Source organism: Equus quagga, chromosome 1 (assembly GCF_021613505.1).
Source record: "Equus quagga isolate Etosha38 chromosome 1, UCLA_HA_Equagga_1.0, whole genome shotgun sequence".
Classification (NCBI taxonomy): Eukaryota; Metazoa; Chordata; class Mammalia; order Perissodactyla; family Equidae; genus Equus; species Equus quagga.
The window spans coordinates 85,468,098-85,486,776 of NC_060267.1; the positions used below are offsets into that span (position 1 = coordinate 85,468,098).

At 39.3% G+C, this 18,679-nt stretch overlaps 1 protein-coding gene across 10 annotated transcripts in view; it reads right to left on the minus strand.

Moving 5' to 3' along the window:
* Positions 1-18,679, minus strand: part of DENND1A (DENN domain containing 1A) — a 519,789-nt gene that overhangs the window by 232,421 nt on the left and 268,689 nt on the right. For all 10 annotated transcript variants that reach the window (XM_046662949.1, XM_046662983.1, XM_046663004.1 and 7 more), the window contains one exon: positions 1,465-1,565. In XM_046662949.1, coding sequence (XP_046518905.1) covers positions 1,465-1,565 — 101 coding nt within the window. The remainder of the gene's footprint in view (positions 1-1,464; positions 1,566-18,679) is intronic.

An 18,679-nucleotide genomic window follows, 5' to 3' on the forward strand; every position in this document is an offset into this window, starting at 1 on the left:
AATCTGCCTCTGCCCAGCCCCCTAATCTTTCATTCAAACAACAACAAACACTACTGGATGGCAAATAGGTCCTTTCCTTTGAGATACGTGACAGTGGAAAAAACCCCAGATAGTTGGTTCAAAAGCTCAAAAGGAGCAGCAAGTCTAAGCAGAGGAAGTGCTCCTTAATCTCATGAGAGAAAGGCATGGATAAAAAGACCCACCTTGATAAGATACATAATAAAGAGAAAAATGAGCCAATTCCCTTAGTGCTACGCACGAGAGAGGGCTGCTGATTTTCACTTGACAGCCCTGAGCCACATCTTTGTTGAACCCATGGCTTCTTGGGATGAGGGTGAGTCCAACACATTCACATCAGGAGTACTGTGGAGTCCCTTTAAGCTCCCATGACAATTTGACTACCTGGGGGAACCTTTTCAGTGGGAGGATTACAAAATGGGCTGGAGATCCCAGCAAAAATTATGACTGACCTGGACTCAATCACTCTGAATGATGGTAAATGTCCTGAGTCATGTGTTCTTAAGCAACAGGGCTGTGACCCCTCAAATGGGTCCCTTTCTCCTGAAGCTCCCAATTTCTGGCAGGCAGTGCAGTGCCTTTTCCTACATATGTATAATGCTCCCCTATCGACTTATGCTGACCTCAGCTGTCTGGAGACAATGTCTTTAATCACATTACACTAGGGAAAGAAATTATTCATAAGGAAAATGGTTCCAAACCAGTCACACAGGCAGTCTTTTTTGGTAATGTATTAGAGACAAATAGTGATGAGGACCATGATTCTGCAGAAACATTAACTGACCTCCTCCCATGAGCCAGCTTTTCTACATAGTGTCCCTTTCATCTGTTATATCATTTCATCTTTATATAATTATGTATAGAACTTCATTTTGCAGATGAGGAGAAAAAGTCTTAAGCCAAGCGTCTTGGCCAAGGTGGTAGAGCTGACTCTAAAGCCGACCTGCCTGCCTGCCCACCTTCCTCCTTTCCTTCCTCCCTTCCACTAAAACACACCTCACTGGACAGTGAAATTCCCATCCAAAGACTCAGAAGGTTTTGAAGTCTTGCTTGTGCTCCCAAACCACAGCTGAGAGCAAGTCTTACAGAATGTGCCAGGGCATGGCTGAAACTTGAAGACCTGGGGGATCTCAATTGTTCTCGTCACCAGTTTCCAATTTGTCTTAGGAAAAAAAAAATCAGACAATTATTTGGTGCTTTGTTTCCCCAAACTGAGAAATGGAAAAAATATTATCTATTCACTTGAACTCTTAAGAATGCCACAACATACATAAAAGTTGTTTGGAAACAAAAGGGCTGTGCAATCAGGTGGCCTACAATTCCTATCATACCGAAGTTAGTATTTTTAATTTAGAGTCACCAATTGCATTACAAGTTACAGATATAACATTCCTGGTCAGTTTCTGGAGAAGGAAAAGCAGAGGACAGGGTGAGCAGTGGCCTTACCAGCAGTAGTCCAGCAGATGCGGAGGCAGGACGGGGATGTACACGTGCTGCCAGAACATGGGGTAGAGCATCGCGGCAGAGCCGTGGATGCAGGCAGTCAACTGCAACAGAAGCAAATCAGAGACTCAGGGCTAACAAAGCGAGGAGACATTGCCATTTGAGTTCAGCAAGAAAATTAAATACATACTTAACAGCATGTTCAAACTTATAAGTTAACTCAATCACCCTAATTCAAATTTAACAAGAGCTTGCTTTTCAAAAAAATCTAATTTTTTCTCCTGATTATGAAGGTAATGCACAATGACTACAGAAAAATTAGAAAATGGAGAAAGTGATAATTTAACATTTTGGGGTGTTACATACACATGCACTTATATTTCCTTTTCTAATGAAATTAGGATTACAGTAAATACAGTGTTCACTTGCTCTTTTTTTAAGTTAACATTATTTGCTGGCATTTTCCCCTATCTTTAAATATTCTTAGAAAACATTTTTTAATGACACTCAACAAATTTCCTATACTATAATTAACCATCTTCTACCATTAAATTATATAATCAGATCAGGTCAATAATTTTTATATGTGTTTCCTAGATGTAGAACTCAGAGACAAAGGTTATACATATTTTAAGGCACTTAATAAATATAATAACATAATTAATGTATTAATATAATAAATAGATGAAGAATGGAAGCTCTTTACATGCTGCCAGTCATGTACTAGGATGCCTGGCCTCCGTGTATTTCACCAGCACTAAGAATGCTAAGCAAGTTAGCTTTAAGAAATGGATCTATTTTCATTTTATTTTTATTTCTCTGATCATGACTGAGGCTGAACATCTTGTCATATGTTTGCTGACTATATTTCTTAGGTAAATTGTCTATTCACATTCTTAGTCCACATTTTCTAATGAGTATTAGTATTTTTTAATTAATTTACAAGCAAACACTGGATATGCAAAGGATACTAATCTTAATGTCCTTGAAAATAATTTATTCTTATTTAATTTTCTTTGAATTTTTGGGCGAAGAGAAGGTTTAAATAATTACATAGGCAAATATTTTCCTTCATGATGGTTTCCACTGCTCTTATACTAAGACAGTCTTCCAAATTTTTTCTCAGCCTTAAACTCTTTAATCCATCTGGAATTAATTTAGGTTTAAGGAGTGAGGTGAGAATTTATTTTTTCCACATAGTTAATCAATTGCCCCAGCACTGTTTACTGGTTAATCCTTCCTCTCCCTATTCTTTTGACATGTCCCTATTTCATATTCTCTTTTGTTTTCTTAAGAGCTAGACACATCATATAACCAGTATTTGATACAATTCATTTAATAAAAATTTAGCAAACAAAGATATAATGGAATAAAATTGCTACAAAATTCAATATAGTGAAAGAAGGAAGAAAGCCAACACCTTTGGAGATATGGCTCTGAAGTGACGAAAGCCAACAACACATGTTTCTTTCTGTCTTTTTTCTTTAATGTTTCTTTGGTTTCTGGGAAGCTTATTCCCATGAGGACTTTGCTTCTTTTGGAAGCTGTTAACTGGTCTTTGCTGACAGAAGGACATTTACGTGGCGAAAGAGTGACGTGCCAAGGCTCAGTTAAAAGAATCCCAGAGGTTAGTGTAACATGAACAGCTTTAAATTGGATATTCTGCTGATGTTTCACAGTTGTGAGAGCTGTGTATTAAATCCAGGGCCACTACTTTTTTCCCCTCCTTTTCCCTCCAGACCCTGTTCTTTAAATCAGGTACGTGCCATGAACAGGAGCTGATCCAGCAAGCTCTCAAGAGCTGTTCCCAGCGACTCTGCCAAGGCTTGTAGGTTTAATCCATCTTTTCTCAATCCATTTCAGGAGGTTTCCGTACAAAGAGGCTGTCTGTCATATTATACATGACTAATCTCTTCAGGGTTAGAAGAGATAAAAATTCTTTGCTGGTGCTGAGTGAGTGGAAAATGAACCAGTTTTACTCCAACTCCACCCTGAAGTCATGCTGGAGGGCTACACTGGCCTCGGGCCCCAGCTCGTTCTGCCTGTCCTTTCCCCAGCTGCCAACATCCCCTTCCTCAAGTGCATGTGCAGTCATGTAACATCCTACTTGGAGGCTTTGGGGACACATCTGGAACAGGCACGTCTCTATTAGCTCTCAGCCTACCTGTAGAGCAGCATCTCCAGCCACAATCTATACTGCCTTTTCCAAGTTTACCCTTGGATCAAACCATTTGCAGACTTAGGAATAGTTATACACTCCTTTTCCTCCCTTCTCTCTTTTTCATTCATCCCCTTAACTGGCCCAGATTTGTATCCATAGCAAACTCCTCCTCCTTCAGGTCCTTGTACAAGCACTACCTTCCTCTGCAAAACCCTGCATAGCTCCTCTGGGCATATGCCCCCACTACTAATGGGACTATAGCTTTCTGTATGTTTGTCCTCTCACTGTAAAGTAAAGAAGGACCCCGTCTCTCTTTTCCTATCCATCTTCTCAGTGGCATGTTCTCTATAAATTGCCCATGTTTTCTATAAGTGCCAGATAATGCCATGTTTCTTGAATAAGTAAAAAAAATTTCTACTTAGAACATCACAATATAAAGAGTCAAGGGCTTGGCTTTTAACAGTACTGGACTAACATTTTCATGAGTCTCACAGAGTGGGGAATAGGGCTCAAATTCCAAAATAATAATGGCAAGCTTAGACACATAAATATGCCACTTTTGGAAAATCACGTCAATGGATTCATTCATCCATCCATTCAATAATATGCCTACTCTATAACTCTACAACACATCAAATAAATAAATAGAAGCACTTTAAAATCTATACAGTGGCCATACAAAAGTAAGGTATCATCACAGGAATTCATTTGTAATTCTCTTTGAAAAAGTCATTCAATAGAATGTTCCTGGTTGAGAGAGAACTTGATTACTTCCTCTTTTTAGATTAAATTGGTTTGAGCCAAAACCCTGTTTCAAGTAATAAAGTGGTGGAGATCATATCTTCAGACAATGCTTTTTTCATGTCTCCTTAGCCTCAAAAAACCCTACCAAGCTAAATGCCAAGGCTTTAAAATTACTTATCCCTCACAAAAATCAAACTCCTGTGGGGCAGCCCTATGGCCAAATGGTTAAAGTACTGTGCGCTCTGCTTCAGTGGCCTGGGCTCATGGGTTCAGATCCCAGGTGTGGACCTACACCACTCCTCAGTCATGCTGTGGTGGCGTCTCACATACAAAATAGAGGAAGACTGGCACAGATGTTAGCTCAGCGACAATCTTCCTCAAGCAAATAAAAAAGAATCACACTTTCATGGTGCTTGATCACCATTTTCACTGAAGGTTTTCTAAGAGCAAAATCTCTGCAACTGAAGTAAAATTTACCCATTTGATTAAGAAAACAAACAAAAAACAAAAAAGAGAATTGTTTGGCTCTTTTCCAAAATACTAATGGCACACTGTGCATTGTTCCTTAGGCATAGTGGTTAAGTTGACACACAAAGAAAATGTTACGATATATCTATGCCTAATCAGAAATAACATATTATGTCCTGTAAATTATCATTAGCCGCTTATTTCAAAACTAACTCTAAAACCAACCCCATTAAAAAAATAAAGGTCCTAAAGGCCTATGCTCATTCCTTACAAAATACAAAATTTAAAAGTAATGAAAGTATACAATTTGGATTGTAGTCAACAAAGGAGTATTGTGAATATTTAATTGAAGTGCAAGTTGAGGAAAATGATCCTATCAAAATCTCACTCAGTGGGAGAATAGAAAGATAGTATGTGTAAAATTTGCCCAAAGTCATTAGTCACAATGAATATTCATCACAAGCCAATTATCAATCCTATTTAATGACACCCCAAAAGATTTTGCCCTGAAGCAGCTGAATAGTCTAAGACTCCAGACAAAACTAGACAAATTATACAGCCAACAGCCAGTCTAGCCAGGACACAGATTGTAAAGTAAACCACTGGTGGGGTTTTGGAAGCACTTTCAGCAAATTCTGTCCTCAATTAAAGGTGCACAAGGTCAGTTCTATCTTGGAGCTTTCTATATGGCTCCATTAGTTTTCTTTGAGGCAAAGGGAGAGAAAGGGAGAAGGTAGTGGGGGTAGGACGTGAACGGAGATCAATCAATGATAGACTTTGAAAAATCACAAGGACACATTTTTTTTTAGTTTAAGGTATTTCTCAGAATAATGCCCAGACTGTCACAATCTTAGATTCCAGTGCCTCAGCTGATTCGTAATGTAGCTCTGCAATTTAACATGGATTACAGCTAAGAGAATCCTCTCAAAAAAAAAACAAAAGAAAGAAAGAAGGAAAGAATCCCAACAGTGTGTGGGCCAGGCACTATATTGGGGGTTTAAGATCTTGCAAAGTACTGTTTTATTTATTGGGGGAGGAGACGGCTTTATATACATAGACACTCACCACCACATGTCACAGATAAGGAAACAGTCTCAGAAGTGAAATAACCTCCCCAATGCCACAAAGCTAGTAAGTGACAGAACTAGGATTCACATCCAGGTCTGTCAGACTATAATGGCCTCTGTGTTTCCATAATGCATAAATTAACTAAAAAAATGTTTTGAGTGCCTACCCTGTGCCCATATGCTGTGCTGAGGATTATGAACTCGATGAGATATTGTCCCTGTTAGCAAGGCCAAATTACATAAAAATGCATTTGCCTTGCTCTCAGATGACCAAATATCTAGGGAAAAATACCAATTAACAAAAAATAATGATTTTTAAAACAAACATGGACCTGATCATTTCCTGGGGATTAGTTACATTTAACTAAGGTGTTATACTGTCTTTAATCCACAGGAAATTCTAGACAATGAAGTAATGATTGATAGTCAAAGGGAAAGGTTTACATCTCAATTTGGCACACAGACTTGAAAGTCTGGCTTTCTGTCATGTTCTATTTCACATACTTGCATGGAGTTTCCACTAACTCTCTTTTTGATCTGAGCAAGCCACTTTGTCTCCTGGGTCTCAATTTCCCCTATACGGAAAACAAGAGGCTGGACCACACAATTCCTGAGCCCTCTTCCAGCTTTGACAACTTATGATCTAGGGGAATTGCCATCCTTTGACATGAAGAATGCTCCTCCTCTGCCCCAGCTCACCCTTTTCAGCCATACTGACTAAGCGTAAGTAAAACAGGATCCACCTCAAAGCTGGTCTTGCTTTCTTATCTCTGCAGCCCCAGAGGCCCACCTGGAATTCATGTGCTATCTAGGAACCACCACCTTTCAGCCACCCATCTCCATCACCTGACTGTGGAGGGCACAGCCTTCCTCTGTGCTTGGCCCCTGACACTCTGAAGGTTTCAGAGGTAGATGATCTTAGGAGACCAGGGGCACGAGACTAAAGATGTGAGCTCCTCAAGGACAGAGACCACATTCAATCTCCTCTCCTTATCTCTTACTATGCTTGACACAGAGCAGGTGCTGAGTAAATGTTTGGAGAACGTTAGAATGCCTAGCTTAACATCATGAGGAATGGTAGGCAAGATCATCAGACATTTAACATATTTCAATTGCTTAATAGATCACCACTAGAAGTTGTAAATTTCTAAACGGTATTGAGATTTCAAGTTCTAAAAGCTAACAGAGGAAAACATCAGGTGGTCACAGTCATTCTTCACATCTTAGAACTCAGAAAGTTAAAAGATCAAACTGACACCTGCTTCATCACACGGTTAGAGGCATTTGGATTTCTCCTCTGAACCCAAACATCAGGAAATTGATAAGACAAAGAGTATAGAAAGAGTACCAGATTGCTAACGTTGAAGATGAGTCATTTTTAAGTCCACTCATTTCAACCAATAATCATCCTATGTAGAAGAGTTGTAGAAAATGTGTGTCTTGTAGAAGTTGTTAGCTTTCTCAATTTAAGAACTGGACTCTTTTATTTAATTATAAACCATCTTTGTAGTTATCAGGAAATAAATGGTGCCATGATTCAAACAGTGTTGCAGATTTTGTTTGTTTTTAATTTTTACTTATTATCAAATGGAAAACCCACTACAAGATCAGCAGAGTTTTAAGTAAAATCTGCAGGGACTCTGAAAGTTAACCTACTCAACCCTTCTAAGGGCATAAGAAAAATCTTTAATTATAAATGGTTCAGCTATGTTCACATTGTGTTTACTATATTTAGTGAGGGTAGAGTTGGCTTTAAGAAGCTATCAAAGATGCTTTAGCAGAAAGACAACTTAGAAAGCCTCAGAAATCCAAGACCTTCACCTGCTCTAGACAGATGCCAGACGTGCGCGTGGAAAGAAGGAAAAGAACAAAGGAGGTCCCGTTTTTCTTAGAGGTCAAAATGTAATGCTCCTTTATTTTTTTCGGAAGGGCGCAATCTTTCTTTAGGTAGTTTTTCTTTTAGTTGGGTGGAACTCATCCTACCCCTTGCTTCTCCACTATCCTCTGGGGAAAAGGAAGCGGCGGCGGGGTGGGGGGGGAGGGGAATCCCCACAAAAAACCAACACACCAACATGGAGCTGAGTGTCTTCCATTAAGAAACAGGTCATCCAGTCAAGAGGAAGCTTTCTCAGCAATCACCTGCCCACCTACTCAATCACTTCTCTATTTCCTTTTTCTTTTTTTTAAAGCTACCTACTAGCTAGAATAATTACAGTAAGTTATTAACCAGGGCAACAAACTTTCAAGCCAAGATGTGACACTTCAAAACATCAAAGCAACTGAAAGTGCCAGAGAAAAGCTTTGGCTACCGAGGCAGAGGCAGAAACAATGGTATGCCAAATTACAAAATACAGTATAAATAAGCCCATAGCACTATGAGTGAGGAAAGTGTAGACTTTTTTTTTTTTTGGTGAGAAAGATTAGCCCTGAGCTAACATCTGTTGCCAACCTCCCTCTTTTTGCTTGAGGGAGATTCTCCTTGAGCTAACATCTGTGCCAATCTTCCTCTATTTTTTGTATGTGGGATGCTGCTGCAGCATGGCCTGATGAGTGGTGTATAGGTCTGTGCCTGGCATCTGAATCTGTGAACCCCAGGCTGCCAAAGCAAAGCATGTGCACCCAACCACTACACCACAGGGCTGGCCCCTAGACTTTTTTAAGATGAAAAACAAAAAGGCAGAGTTACATTTGGATTGATAACAATTTATTTAAATACAGGGACAGCAAGGTGCTGTCACTCCTCCATTTTGTGCCTATGACAGACATTACTAACCAGTCGTGGGGTCAGGACATGGCCTGAGGATCCCTCTGAACATGAACCATTGTCAATGGATCCACACTGGCACTCGAGAAGAAATCCGTTTGCCACAGCAAGTCGAGGATAAGTGGATATCTATATTTTTTTGAAAATACTTCTAAGATCATAATTTATATTTAGCTAATTTACACTATTGTTTTAATGATCACATTTTTTAAAAGAAAGAAAACATAACTGAACATGGGATCATGAGTACCTGTCAGGTGTCAATACATAGAGAAGAAACTAAAGAACCTTCAGGTGGTAGAAGTTATTAGGTTTGAAGGCATGGGGGTGGGGGGGCAGAAAAAAAGAAGCTCCCCTGTAGAGTTTTGTACAAGCACATCCAACCTTAGAAAGTGATAGTAACCTCAGAAAGATTAAAGCTATAATAGAGCCTCCACCATGACCATTTAACTCAGGCATTTACTATCTGCCTAGCACTGTTCTAAGTGCTCCACATATATTTAACTCATTTTATCTTTACAACAGCCTTCTAAGGTAGATAGCATTATTGTCCCCATTTTAGAGATGAGGAAACTAAGGTTCCTAGATGTTAAGGACTTAGTGCAAGGTCACAGAGCTAATGGCAGAGCTAGGATAGGAACCCAGGGAGTCTAGCTCCTGAGTCTGTGCTCTTAGCTCACAGGAAACTGCCTCTGTGCTATGCTCTGTATCAATCTGACAATTACTAAGTATCCACTATGTGTACACGCTATGCCCTCAAGCAATTTAAAATAGAGAGAGAAAGATCAAAATGCAAACAATCAACTTCAACACAAAAGCATTATGAAAGAAGCTCTATAATAGAGGTTCAAGTGTGTTAGCACATAAAGAAGGAATCATTAATTCTGCCTGGGGCAAGAATCAGGCTGGCTTCCCAGAGAGAGAGGGGCATCAGAGCAGAGCCAGGAAGGATGAAGATGAGAAGCTGTTAGTCCTCCTCCCTGAGAGGCTGGTCAGATGGTAACACTGGGTCAGGTGAACACAGCAGCTTCTTAGGCCACTCAAGCTCTATGCAGTGATAACTGTGGAGACTGGAACAAGAAATGACAATTTAGTCAATGACTATGTGACTAATGAGAAGTGGGTAGATATGGAAAACCTCATTCGAGTTGCCATGACCATTCTCTGTTGCTTGGATTCATTCACCATTCACTATCACCAGTTGTACTAATTAAATCTTCAGAACTCTTCCAGGATCTCTATCGCCCTCTTTGCTTCCATAAGTCAGATCAGGGTTTTCTGCCCGCAAAGGTGAAATTCAGAGTCAACATTTACTGAATGAGGAGTATGTGCCCAGGACTGGCCTACCTGCTTTCATATCTATGACCATTGAATCCTTTCAACAACACTGGGTGGGTATTAATACAATCGCCATTTTTATAAAAGAGGACAGAGAGACTCAGAGAGGTCAAGTAAGCAGCCCAAAGCCATATGGCTAGGAATAGCACAGAGAGGATTAAATACACAAGTAGGAATTGAACAAAACCATTGCGACTTGAATTCTGGTGCTCTCTCCTCCAGCCCTGCTGTCCTCTTTCTTGGGAAAAGAAACCACCAGCAGGGCTGTCTGAATTATCTGGCTGATAGACTGTGTAGCTATCAAGATAGCAGAAGAGAAAAAATGTGAATTTTCATAAGATCTGTAACCAACCCCTGACTGCAGGGCCTAATCTCATATCACACTACCAAAGTGACCACAGAAACCAGAGGAAATTATGAGTCTTTGTTCTCGCCAACTTAGTACATAGTAGATGCTCCAATTTTTTTAATAAAATCCACATAGATGTCTGTCAGTGTGGGTGCCATTTAGAGCTTTTCAAGTATATTAAGATGTCAGTGACCTGAATATCACTCATTAGTGTTTTTTGGTAGAGATTTGATTCATAAAAGTTACATAAAAAAGAAGCTATCAGTCTTATAATTTAAGAAATATACAATTTATTTCACAAATTGACCATACTACTAAAATAATAAACAAGATTCTCTGCCATGTTCTCAATGGCTAAAAAGAAACCTCACTTCTAGAGCTATTTATATACATGCACCCAAAATTACACTGGTGGACTGCATCAGCGTCCAATATTACTGAGAGCGTAAATAGATTATACTTAGCTCTGTCCTGTTCTAGACCAGCCAATGCCAAAATCGAAGCTCTCCCAAAGAGAAACATGGAAACAAACAATTTTTTAGTGCTAGTCTGTGTTCGTGTCTTCTAAACAAACTTAATTAGCCTCTATTATGTAGTCTCAAAATGAAAATGAGTCTAATGATGCAAAATAACAATAATCAAAGAATAAATACTGTTTTTATCTTAGAGAACTGTCTATTATTCACTGTTTCTGAATCTGGCTGTGTATCAATCATTTGGGGAACCTTAAAAAACACACTCTGTGGTTCCATGCTAGACCTTTTGAACCAGAACATCTGGAGGTAGTACCCAAGAACCTGAATTTTTAACAAGTTCTCAGGGTGATTCTAACACAAGTAACCCATGGATCAGCACTTGGGAATCACTAGCAACCTGAATCCTGTGTCTGGTCCAAAACAGGTGCTCAATGCTTGCTGAAGCAATGGGAGAAGAGGCAGGAGAGGAAGGTGAGAACTAGTAGCGAGACCGTGGCGGGTTGAAGTTGCAGCAATTTTTAAAGCATCACAAATGAAGCTGTTGATACTGACTATATTCCATAGTCTCTACAACATCTCAAGGTTCTTCATTCTACAGTTTAACATGAACAAGAGAAAACTCACACATAATTAAATGAAGAACATAGTTCAAAAAGCAGTTAATTGTATTTATATTTAAAAACCAGAGAAAAACCACATAACTAAAACATACCAATCTTTTCTCCTACTTCCTGCCAATGGAAGGTCCTTTCATTTATTTCTAACAGTTTTTAATATTCTCTGAGCCACAATAAAATTTTATGTGATGGAGATTAGAGAAGCTATGCTGTTTGAAAGTTTGGCTGCAGAGTCTGCATTTCATGCCACTTCACTACATTTTGTTAAGGATTTCCCTCTTCACCAAAAGGATTAGTTTTCTTCTCACTTCTTTGAATACTCTTCTGAGGTTGTTAGTGTGAACTAGGTTAATCTCTTTTTTAACATATAAAAGATGAACAAACAAAATGTTTGATATATTTTATTTTTTTCAATAGAACACTAAATTTAGTCTTCGAATTCTCTGTTTGGTAAGTTTCCAGCTACAAGGTCTTGGCTTCCCTTGAGCACAGTTTGAAACAAAATAATGCAGTTTGTTCCTCCGGCTGGAACATGCAGAGTGGAGTGTGCAGGCAAAGAGACCCTGGCCCTGGTCCAGCATTTCAAACCTTCTTAAACTGCCATTCTCATCTCTGCTTCAAGGGCCGCAGATAAGCAAACAGGATTAGCTATTTCTAGTCCAGAACAGCTAGGAAAGCTTTACACACATCATTCAGGTACCCAACCCATTACACACGCTGGCATAGACATGATCAGGTGGAGTTCTCAGGAAAGAAGTAAAAATGAAGTTAAAGCTGAAAAGTTCTGTAGTCTACAAGCTGGCCCTTCTTAGATCACTAGACCAGGTGGTGCTAAGTCAACAGATGCTATTAGTGGCAGTGGGTGGGACAGGATTGGGAAGGTATCCATCCCTTTACTCCAACAGTGAAGCACACACTAGGAGCCAGACCTGAGGGTGCTGGGGGAGAGAGAAGTATCACCCACCACTCTCCAGGCCGCCAGTGTCCAGGTCCTGCCTGAGGCCCACATTCTCTGGGACTAATTTTTGTCTACTTAGTTGGGAAGAAACTGACAGATATTAGTTTAGCGTTTTTTTCCTTCTCTAAATGAGGTAATATCAGAATAGTACTAATTCTTTTTAGAGTTATGGGTACCACACCAATCATTAGGTGTGGAGGCTCAATTAATTAGGTGATAGTCTTGCCACTAAAGTGTGTTTCCTTCCTAAGAACTTGTTTTAAAAAGCACCTGCAGAATAAAACAAATATAAGTTCCTTTGGAAAGTAACTTGCCTTTATCATCATTTGACCGGATATTCCTAGTTTTCAAAACTTCTTGCAGTACCGCTAAATTACAGAAAAGACAATTAGGGCCAAGATGCACAGGGCCTAGAAGGAACTGCAGTACATGAAATCTGAAGCCACAGTGAGTTAGGGAAGACAAGCCCCCAGGTACTCGCCAAGGCTGTGCTCACAGCAGGAGACCAGCACAGGTGGGGCTGGGGGATACCCGAGTCTAACACCACGCGTGGACAGAGTGGGCTGAATCTGAACAGTGCTCGTGGAAATGGGGCTTCAGTTAATAGGGGGAGTGTGCCAGTTAGAAATTCACATATTGGCCTTCTGTTTCCCTGGAGCCAAGAGTTGTGCCAGGCAGAGAGAAACTGCTCACTAAATCTGAAGTAAAAAGCTTAGATGTGCATTCAAAGGCAATGGCCAGGCTGAAGTTCTTTCTGTGATTTCAGATCTGTGGTCGACAGAATCATACTAAGAATATTTCTCTGTGTACAAGTGTCAAGGGGAACTCATGACAAACGGAGAGTTACTTGGGAGACAGTATGAGGTAGTAAGAAGGGGGTTGGCTTGGAGCCAAGAGAAGTGGGCTTTAATTTGATCTCTGCTGGTCATCTTAGACAGGGTACTTCAACTTTCCAAGTGCCAATATTCTCATCTGCAGAAGAAGAATAAAACCAACTAGCTCCTAGAGTTGCTGCAAGAACTAATAAAAAAAAAATATATAATTGGAACAGTGCCTGGCACATAGTAGGTGGCTCAAAAAGGTTAACTTAAAAAACTTTTTAAAGGGTGTGGGGGAGAATTGGGGACCTCCTCTATAAAACATCTAGTACAAATCTAAATAAGGGTGTTCTACACGCTTAGTCCATGGATGATGTCAATAAGCCTCTTGGTAGTCTTTGAGCTATTTACAAGCTACACAAGAAGCTCCTCTAATTAGTATATAATCAAGATTTATTTTTTTACCCAAAACAGTATTACTCAGCTCCACCAGCCACCTTATCCACCAGATTTGGCTCAGACTATCTTTTTGGCTCTTTATGAGAATTCTCAAACTCCCTCAGTGGGATGGATATTCTTAACAATATTCCTCTGGCTCTTGTGACAGTTCCCATAGAAGGATTCTGACAACAGTTTGAGAGGTGGCTCCAAATCATAATCTGGTCCCCAAGGCAAGCACTTTGAGACAGCTAAGATTCATTTGGAGGTGTAATTCCTGGATGTCTCTCCCTTTTCTGAAGCCAAAGCCTCCCTTCCTCTGACACCCCATCATAGTGACCTACTTGCATATCCATCTCCCCCATCTAGGAGCAGACCTTGGGCAGGTTATTCCATCTCTCTGAGTAGATGGGCCATTCTGTAAAATGAGGACAAATCGATCTTCTAGGACTGTTGTTGGAATGACATGATATCATTTCTATAAAGGTCTCATTTTAGACCTACCTGCTATCCGTAAGGGTTACCAAAAAACAATAGGAATTAAACTCAGATATTAAAATCTGGAAGAAAAATGGAGCCTCTCTGCTAGAAAAAATCACACTGAAGTATTTACATTAGAGAACACAATTTAGTTAAGCCTCCCATATTTATCATTTATAAAGGAAAACAATCAATATACATTAACTGAGCAAAGAGAACAAAAACTTACATTTCTCTTATACAGAATATCACAATTTTATTGAGCGAGAAAACCTGAAATGAATACTACCTGACTCTGAACTAAATATTGCTGAGTTTGTCTCTATTGATGCACAGTCATTTTTATAGGAGATGGAGCTCCGGAGTGTTTGACAGCTTTTATCTTTCAGATGCTTTATGGGTCTGAGGAGCATTAAGCCTACATCTCATCAAACAAAATTGAGAAAACTGTGGTTTGTCAAGGTATGACAGGTCACATCTGGATTTGTCAAGAGATGGTCATCAGAAATCTCAGGCTAAAATAGCCTTTGCATTCCCTGTCATCGAAAAGATAATAAAAAGCCACAATTGAGGAAATAAAAGGCAACAATTAGAAAACTTTTAACTATGAAATTGGAGAAGTCCAAAGGTTTGGATAAAACTGATGTCTGCTCAGCTACTTTATCCCCACATTATTATTATTATTGCACATAACTGATCAGGATGCTGCTGATCACATGTAAGACATAAGGAGACCCCTTCTCTCTAAAGAGGTTTCTACTATCAACCAGTAAAATTCAGAACTCAGTTAAAAGTTAACTATTCGTAAAAAAAAAATGTTTTTTTGGGCTGGCCCCTTGGCTGCATGGTTAAGTTTGCGAGCTCTGCTTCGGCGGCCCAGGGTTTTGCCGGTTTGGATCCTGGGTGCGAACCTAGCACTGCTCACCAAGCCGTGCTGAGGCGGTGTCCCACATAACAGAACCAGAAGGACCTACGACTAGGATATACAACTATATACTTGGGGGGGGGGGCAGGGGGGGCTTGGAGCTTTGGAGAGAAAAAGGAAAAAAATCAGTTTTTTAAGTCAAAGTAATACATGTTTCTAGCCTTAAAAACAAAACAGCAAGTGAAAGGCTTAAACTGAAAAACAGCAGTCTGTCTCACGATACACAATTCATAGTAATCACGTTTAACACAATATTTACCTCCTTATTTCTAAATAACTATTTCTTGATTTCAAATTTTAAACATTAATATTTGACTTCCCATTATGTCATTACATTATTAATTTATTACAGACATATACATACACTATATGCCAGAATGTTCAAAGAGCTTTGCAAGAATTAACTCATTTTAATTTTACTTGACTTGAGGTCATCGGTGACCAGAACAAAAGCTGTTTCAGTGAGAGGTGGGGGTGAAATCCTAACAGAAGACTGAGGAGAGAATGAGAGGAGCAGAAGTAGACAGTAAATAGAAATAACCCTTTTGAGGAATTCTGTTCCAAAAGGGAGAATAGAAACAGGATACAGGGGATGTGGGTCAAGGAAGTTTTGTCTTGTTTTTAAGTTTTGGAGATGCTATACCATGTTAGCAAGCTCATGAGAATGCACCAGTAGAGAAGGAAAAAATAAAGGTGCAGGAGAAAGGAGCTTGCTGCTGGAGGAATTTCCTTAAGGTGGTAAGAAGGAAACTGAAGTGTCACCTTCTCCATAAGACATTCCTTGGCCATCTGCTTAAAATTGCAGTCCCTGCCACCTCACCACTCCCCGTCTGCTCTCCTTATTTTACTCCTTAGTACTTCTCATTAGCCACAGTACTATATATTTACTAAAGGTCTACCCTACTAGCATGTAAGCTTCCTGAGGACAGGGATTTTTGCCTATTTGTTCACTGTTGTATCCCCAGGGTCTACAACAGTGCCATGAAAAATATTTGTCGAATGAAGTCAGGTGGACAAGAGGAGAGGTTGGCCCGAGAGAGGCCAGACACTTCACCCACATGGAGAAGGCAGAGTGGAGGAGCAGAGACCTCAGGAGGCTGATCAGTGTGGCTGGAGCTTGTACCATCTCTTCTGAGAGCTTCCATTAGATAAGTATAGAATTCCAGGTTAGAAATAATTTTCCCTTAGAGGTTCAAGACGTGGTTTCACTGTCTTCTGGTTTCTAGAACTGCGACTGCAAAATCTCATGCAATTTTGATTCTTAACCTTTGTACAAAGACTAGTTTGTCTCTATCCTTGTATTGTAAAAGTTCATGATTAAAGGCGCTTGGTATCTTTTTAAACTTTCCAAAAATTCTGAAATATATACATATACACATACATATAAAAGTATGCATATCACATAAGCAACTTTTTTTTTTTTTTTTTTTTTTTAAAGATTTTATTTTTTCCTTTTTCTCCCCAAAAACCCCCGGTACATAGTTGTGTATTCTTCGTTGTGGGTTCCTCTAGTTGTGGCATGTGGGACGCTGCCTCAGCGTGGTCTGACGAGCAGTGCCATGTCCGCGCCCAGGATTCGAACCGACGAAACACTGGGCCGCCTGCAGCGGAGCGCGCGAACTTAACCACTCGGCCACGGGGCCAGCCCCACATAAGCAACTTTTAAAGGAAAAAAACCTTAAGACTCCAAAACCCAGCACCTAACTCAGTGGTTGGCAAACGACAGCCTGAAGGCCAAGTTTGGCCTGCTTCCTATTTTTGTAAATAAAGCTTTGTTGGAACACAGCCACACCTACTAGTTTACTGACTGTAAACTACAAGGTCAGAGTCCAGTAGTTGCAACAAAGACCATGGCCTATAAAGCCACATTTTTTTCGGATCCTTTACAGAAAAATATGCTGATCCCTAACCTAGCTCAAGACTGAAAACAATACTTTTGATATCCCCCATATGCCTCTTCCCAACTATACTCTTCACTCCCTTTGGGAAACTACTACCTAAATTTGGTGTTAATCATTTCATTTTTTTCCCCCTTATAGCCTGTATGTATCCCTAAATGATATACCATATAGTTTTTCTTACCTGAATTTTATATGAATGAAATCATACTGTATATTCTTCTGCGCCTTCTTTCTTTTACTTAGAATTCTGTATCAGAAACCCAATTATGTTGATAGCGTAGTTCATTTTCACTGACACAGTGTTCCATTGTATGACTAGGCCACAATTTATCAGTTCTCTGTTGATGGTTAAGTGGGCTCTTTGCAGGTTTAACAACAAAAAAAATAATGCTGCTATGAACATGCTTGAACATGTATCCCACCATACAGGACCAAGCAGTGTGTGTAGGTAACACATACACACAAAATTCCAGCCAGGAGTGGAACTGCTGAGTGTTGGGCATATGCAAATAGTTTTGAGCCACATACTTTTCAGAGAGAAGTTCTCTAATACATTTCCAACACTTGGCTTTATCAAACATCTGATTTTTGCGAACATAGTGTTTTAATTTGCTTTTCTATGATTACTAATGTGGTTGAGCGTCTTTCCACATATTTATTAGCCATTTGTGTTTCTTCCTTGAAAAGCCTATTTGTGCTTTTCACCAATCTTTCTATCGATAGATTTGTCTTTTGCTTTTTAACTCAAGTACTTCTTTATATATTTCAGTTATTAATCCTCTGTCACTCTTTCATATGGCAAATAGCCCATTCTAGCTTGTGACTTGTCTTTTCATTCTCTGAATAGTATGTTTTAATGAACAAAAGTTCACGATTTTAATCTCTTCCTTTATACAATGTATATTTTGGATTATTTAATTTAATCTTTCTCTACCCCAAGATCAGAAAGATTATTCTATTTTGTCTTCTAAAAGTTTTAAAATTTTGCCTTTCACATTTAAGTCCTTGATCCATTTGGCATTGTTTTGCATATGGTGTTAAGAGAAATTGTCTTCCCTTTCTTCCCCATGTGGATAATCAGTTATTGAAAAGTCCATCCGTTCCCCCAGATTCTACAATGCCACCTCTGTTGTATATGAAGGGCTCATATGTACACATGTGTTCTGTTCCTGCAATCTCTATTCTGTTCTGTTGGTCTATTTGTGTATTCCTCTACTCTTATTAGTGTCTTAATTATTATAGCTCTATAAAAAGTTTTGATATCCACAACCCATTCTTTTTCTCAAGGATGTCTTGGCTCTTCCTCTGGCTTTTCTGTATTAAGTTTAGAATCAGTTTGCCAAATACTATGCAAAATCCTAAGGATTTTGAATGGAATTGTATGTGATCTATCGATTACTTTGGAGTGAAATGACATCTTCAATATGTTTGGTCTTCCTTTAATGAACATGGTCATTCTTTTTCTCCATCTATTGATGGTAATATGAGTTTTTCCTTTAACATGTTAATGTGATTAAGTTATTAATTATTATATTAATAGATTTTATAGTATTATCAACCTTACATTTCTGGAATAAACCCAACTCAGTTATTATGAATTAGATTTTATGCATTGCTACTATTTTTTTATGACTTTTACAGCTATGTTAATGACTGAGATTGGCTGATAAATTTTCTTTCTTGTAGTGTCTCCTTGCGTGGCTGAATGTCAAGG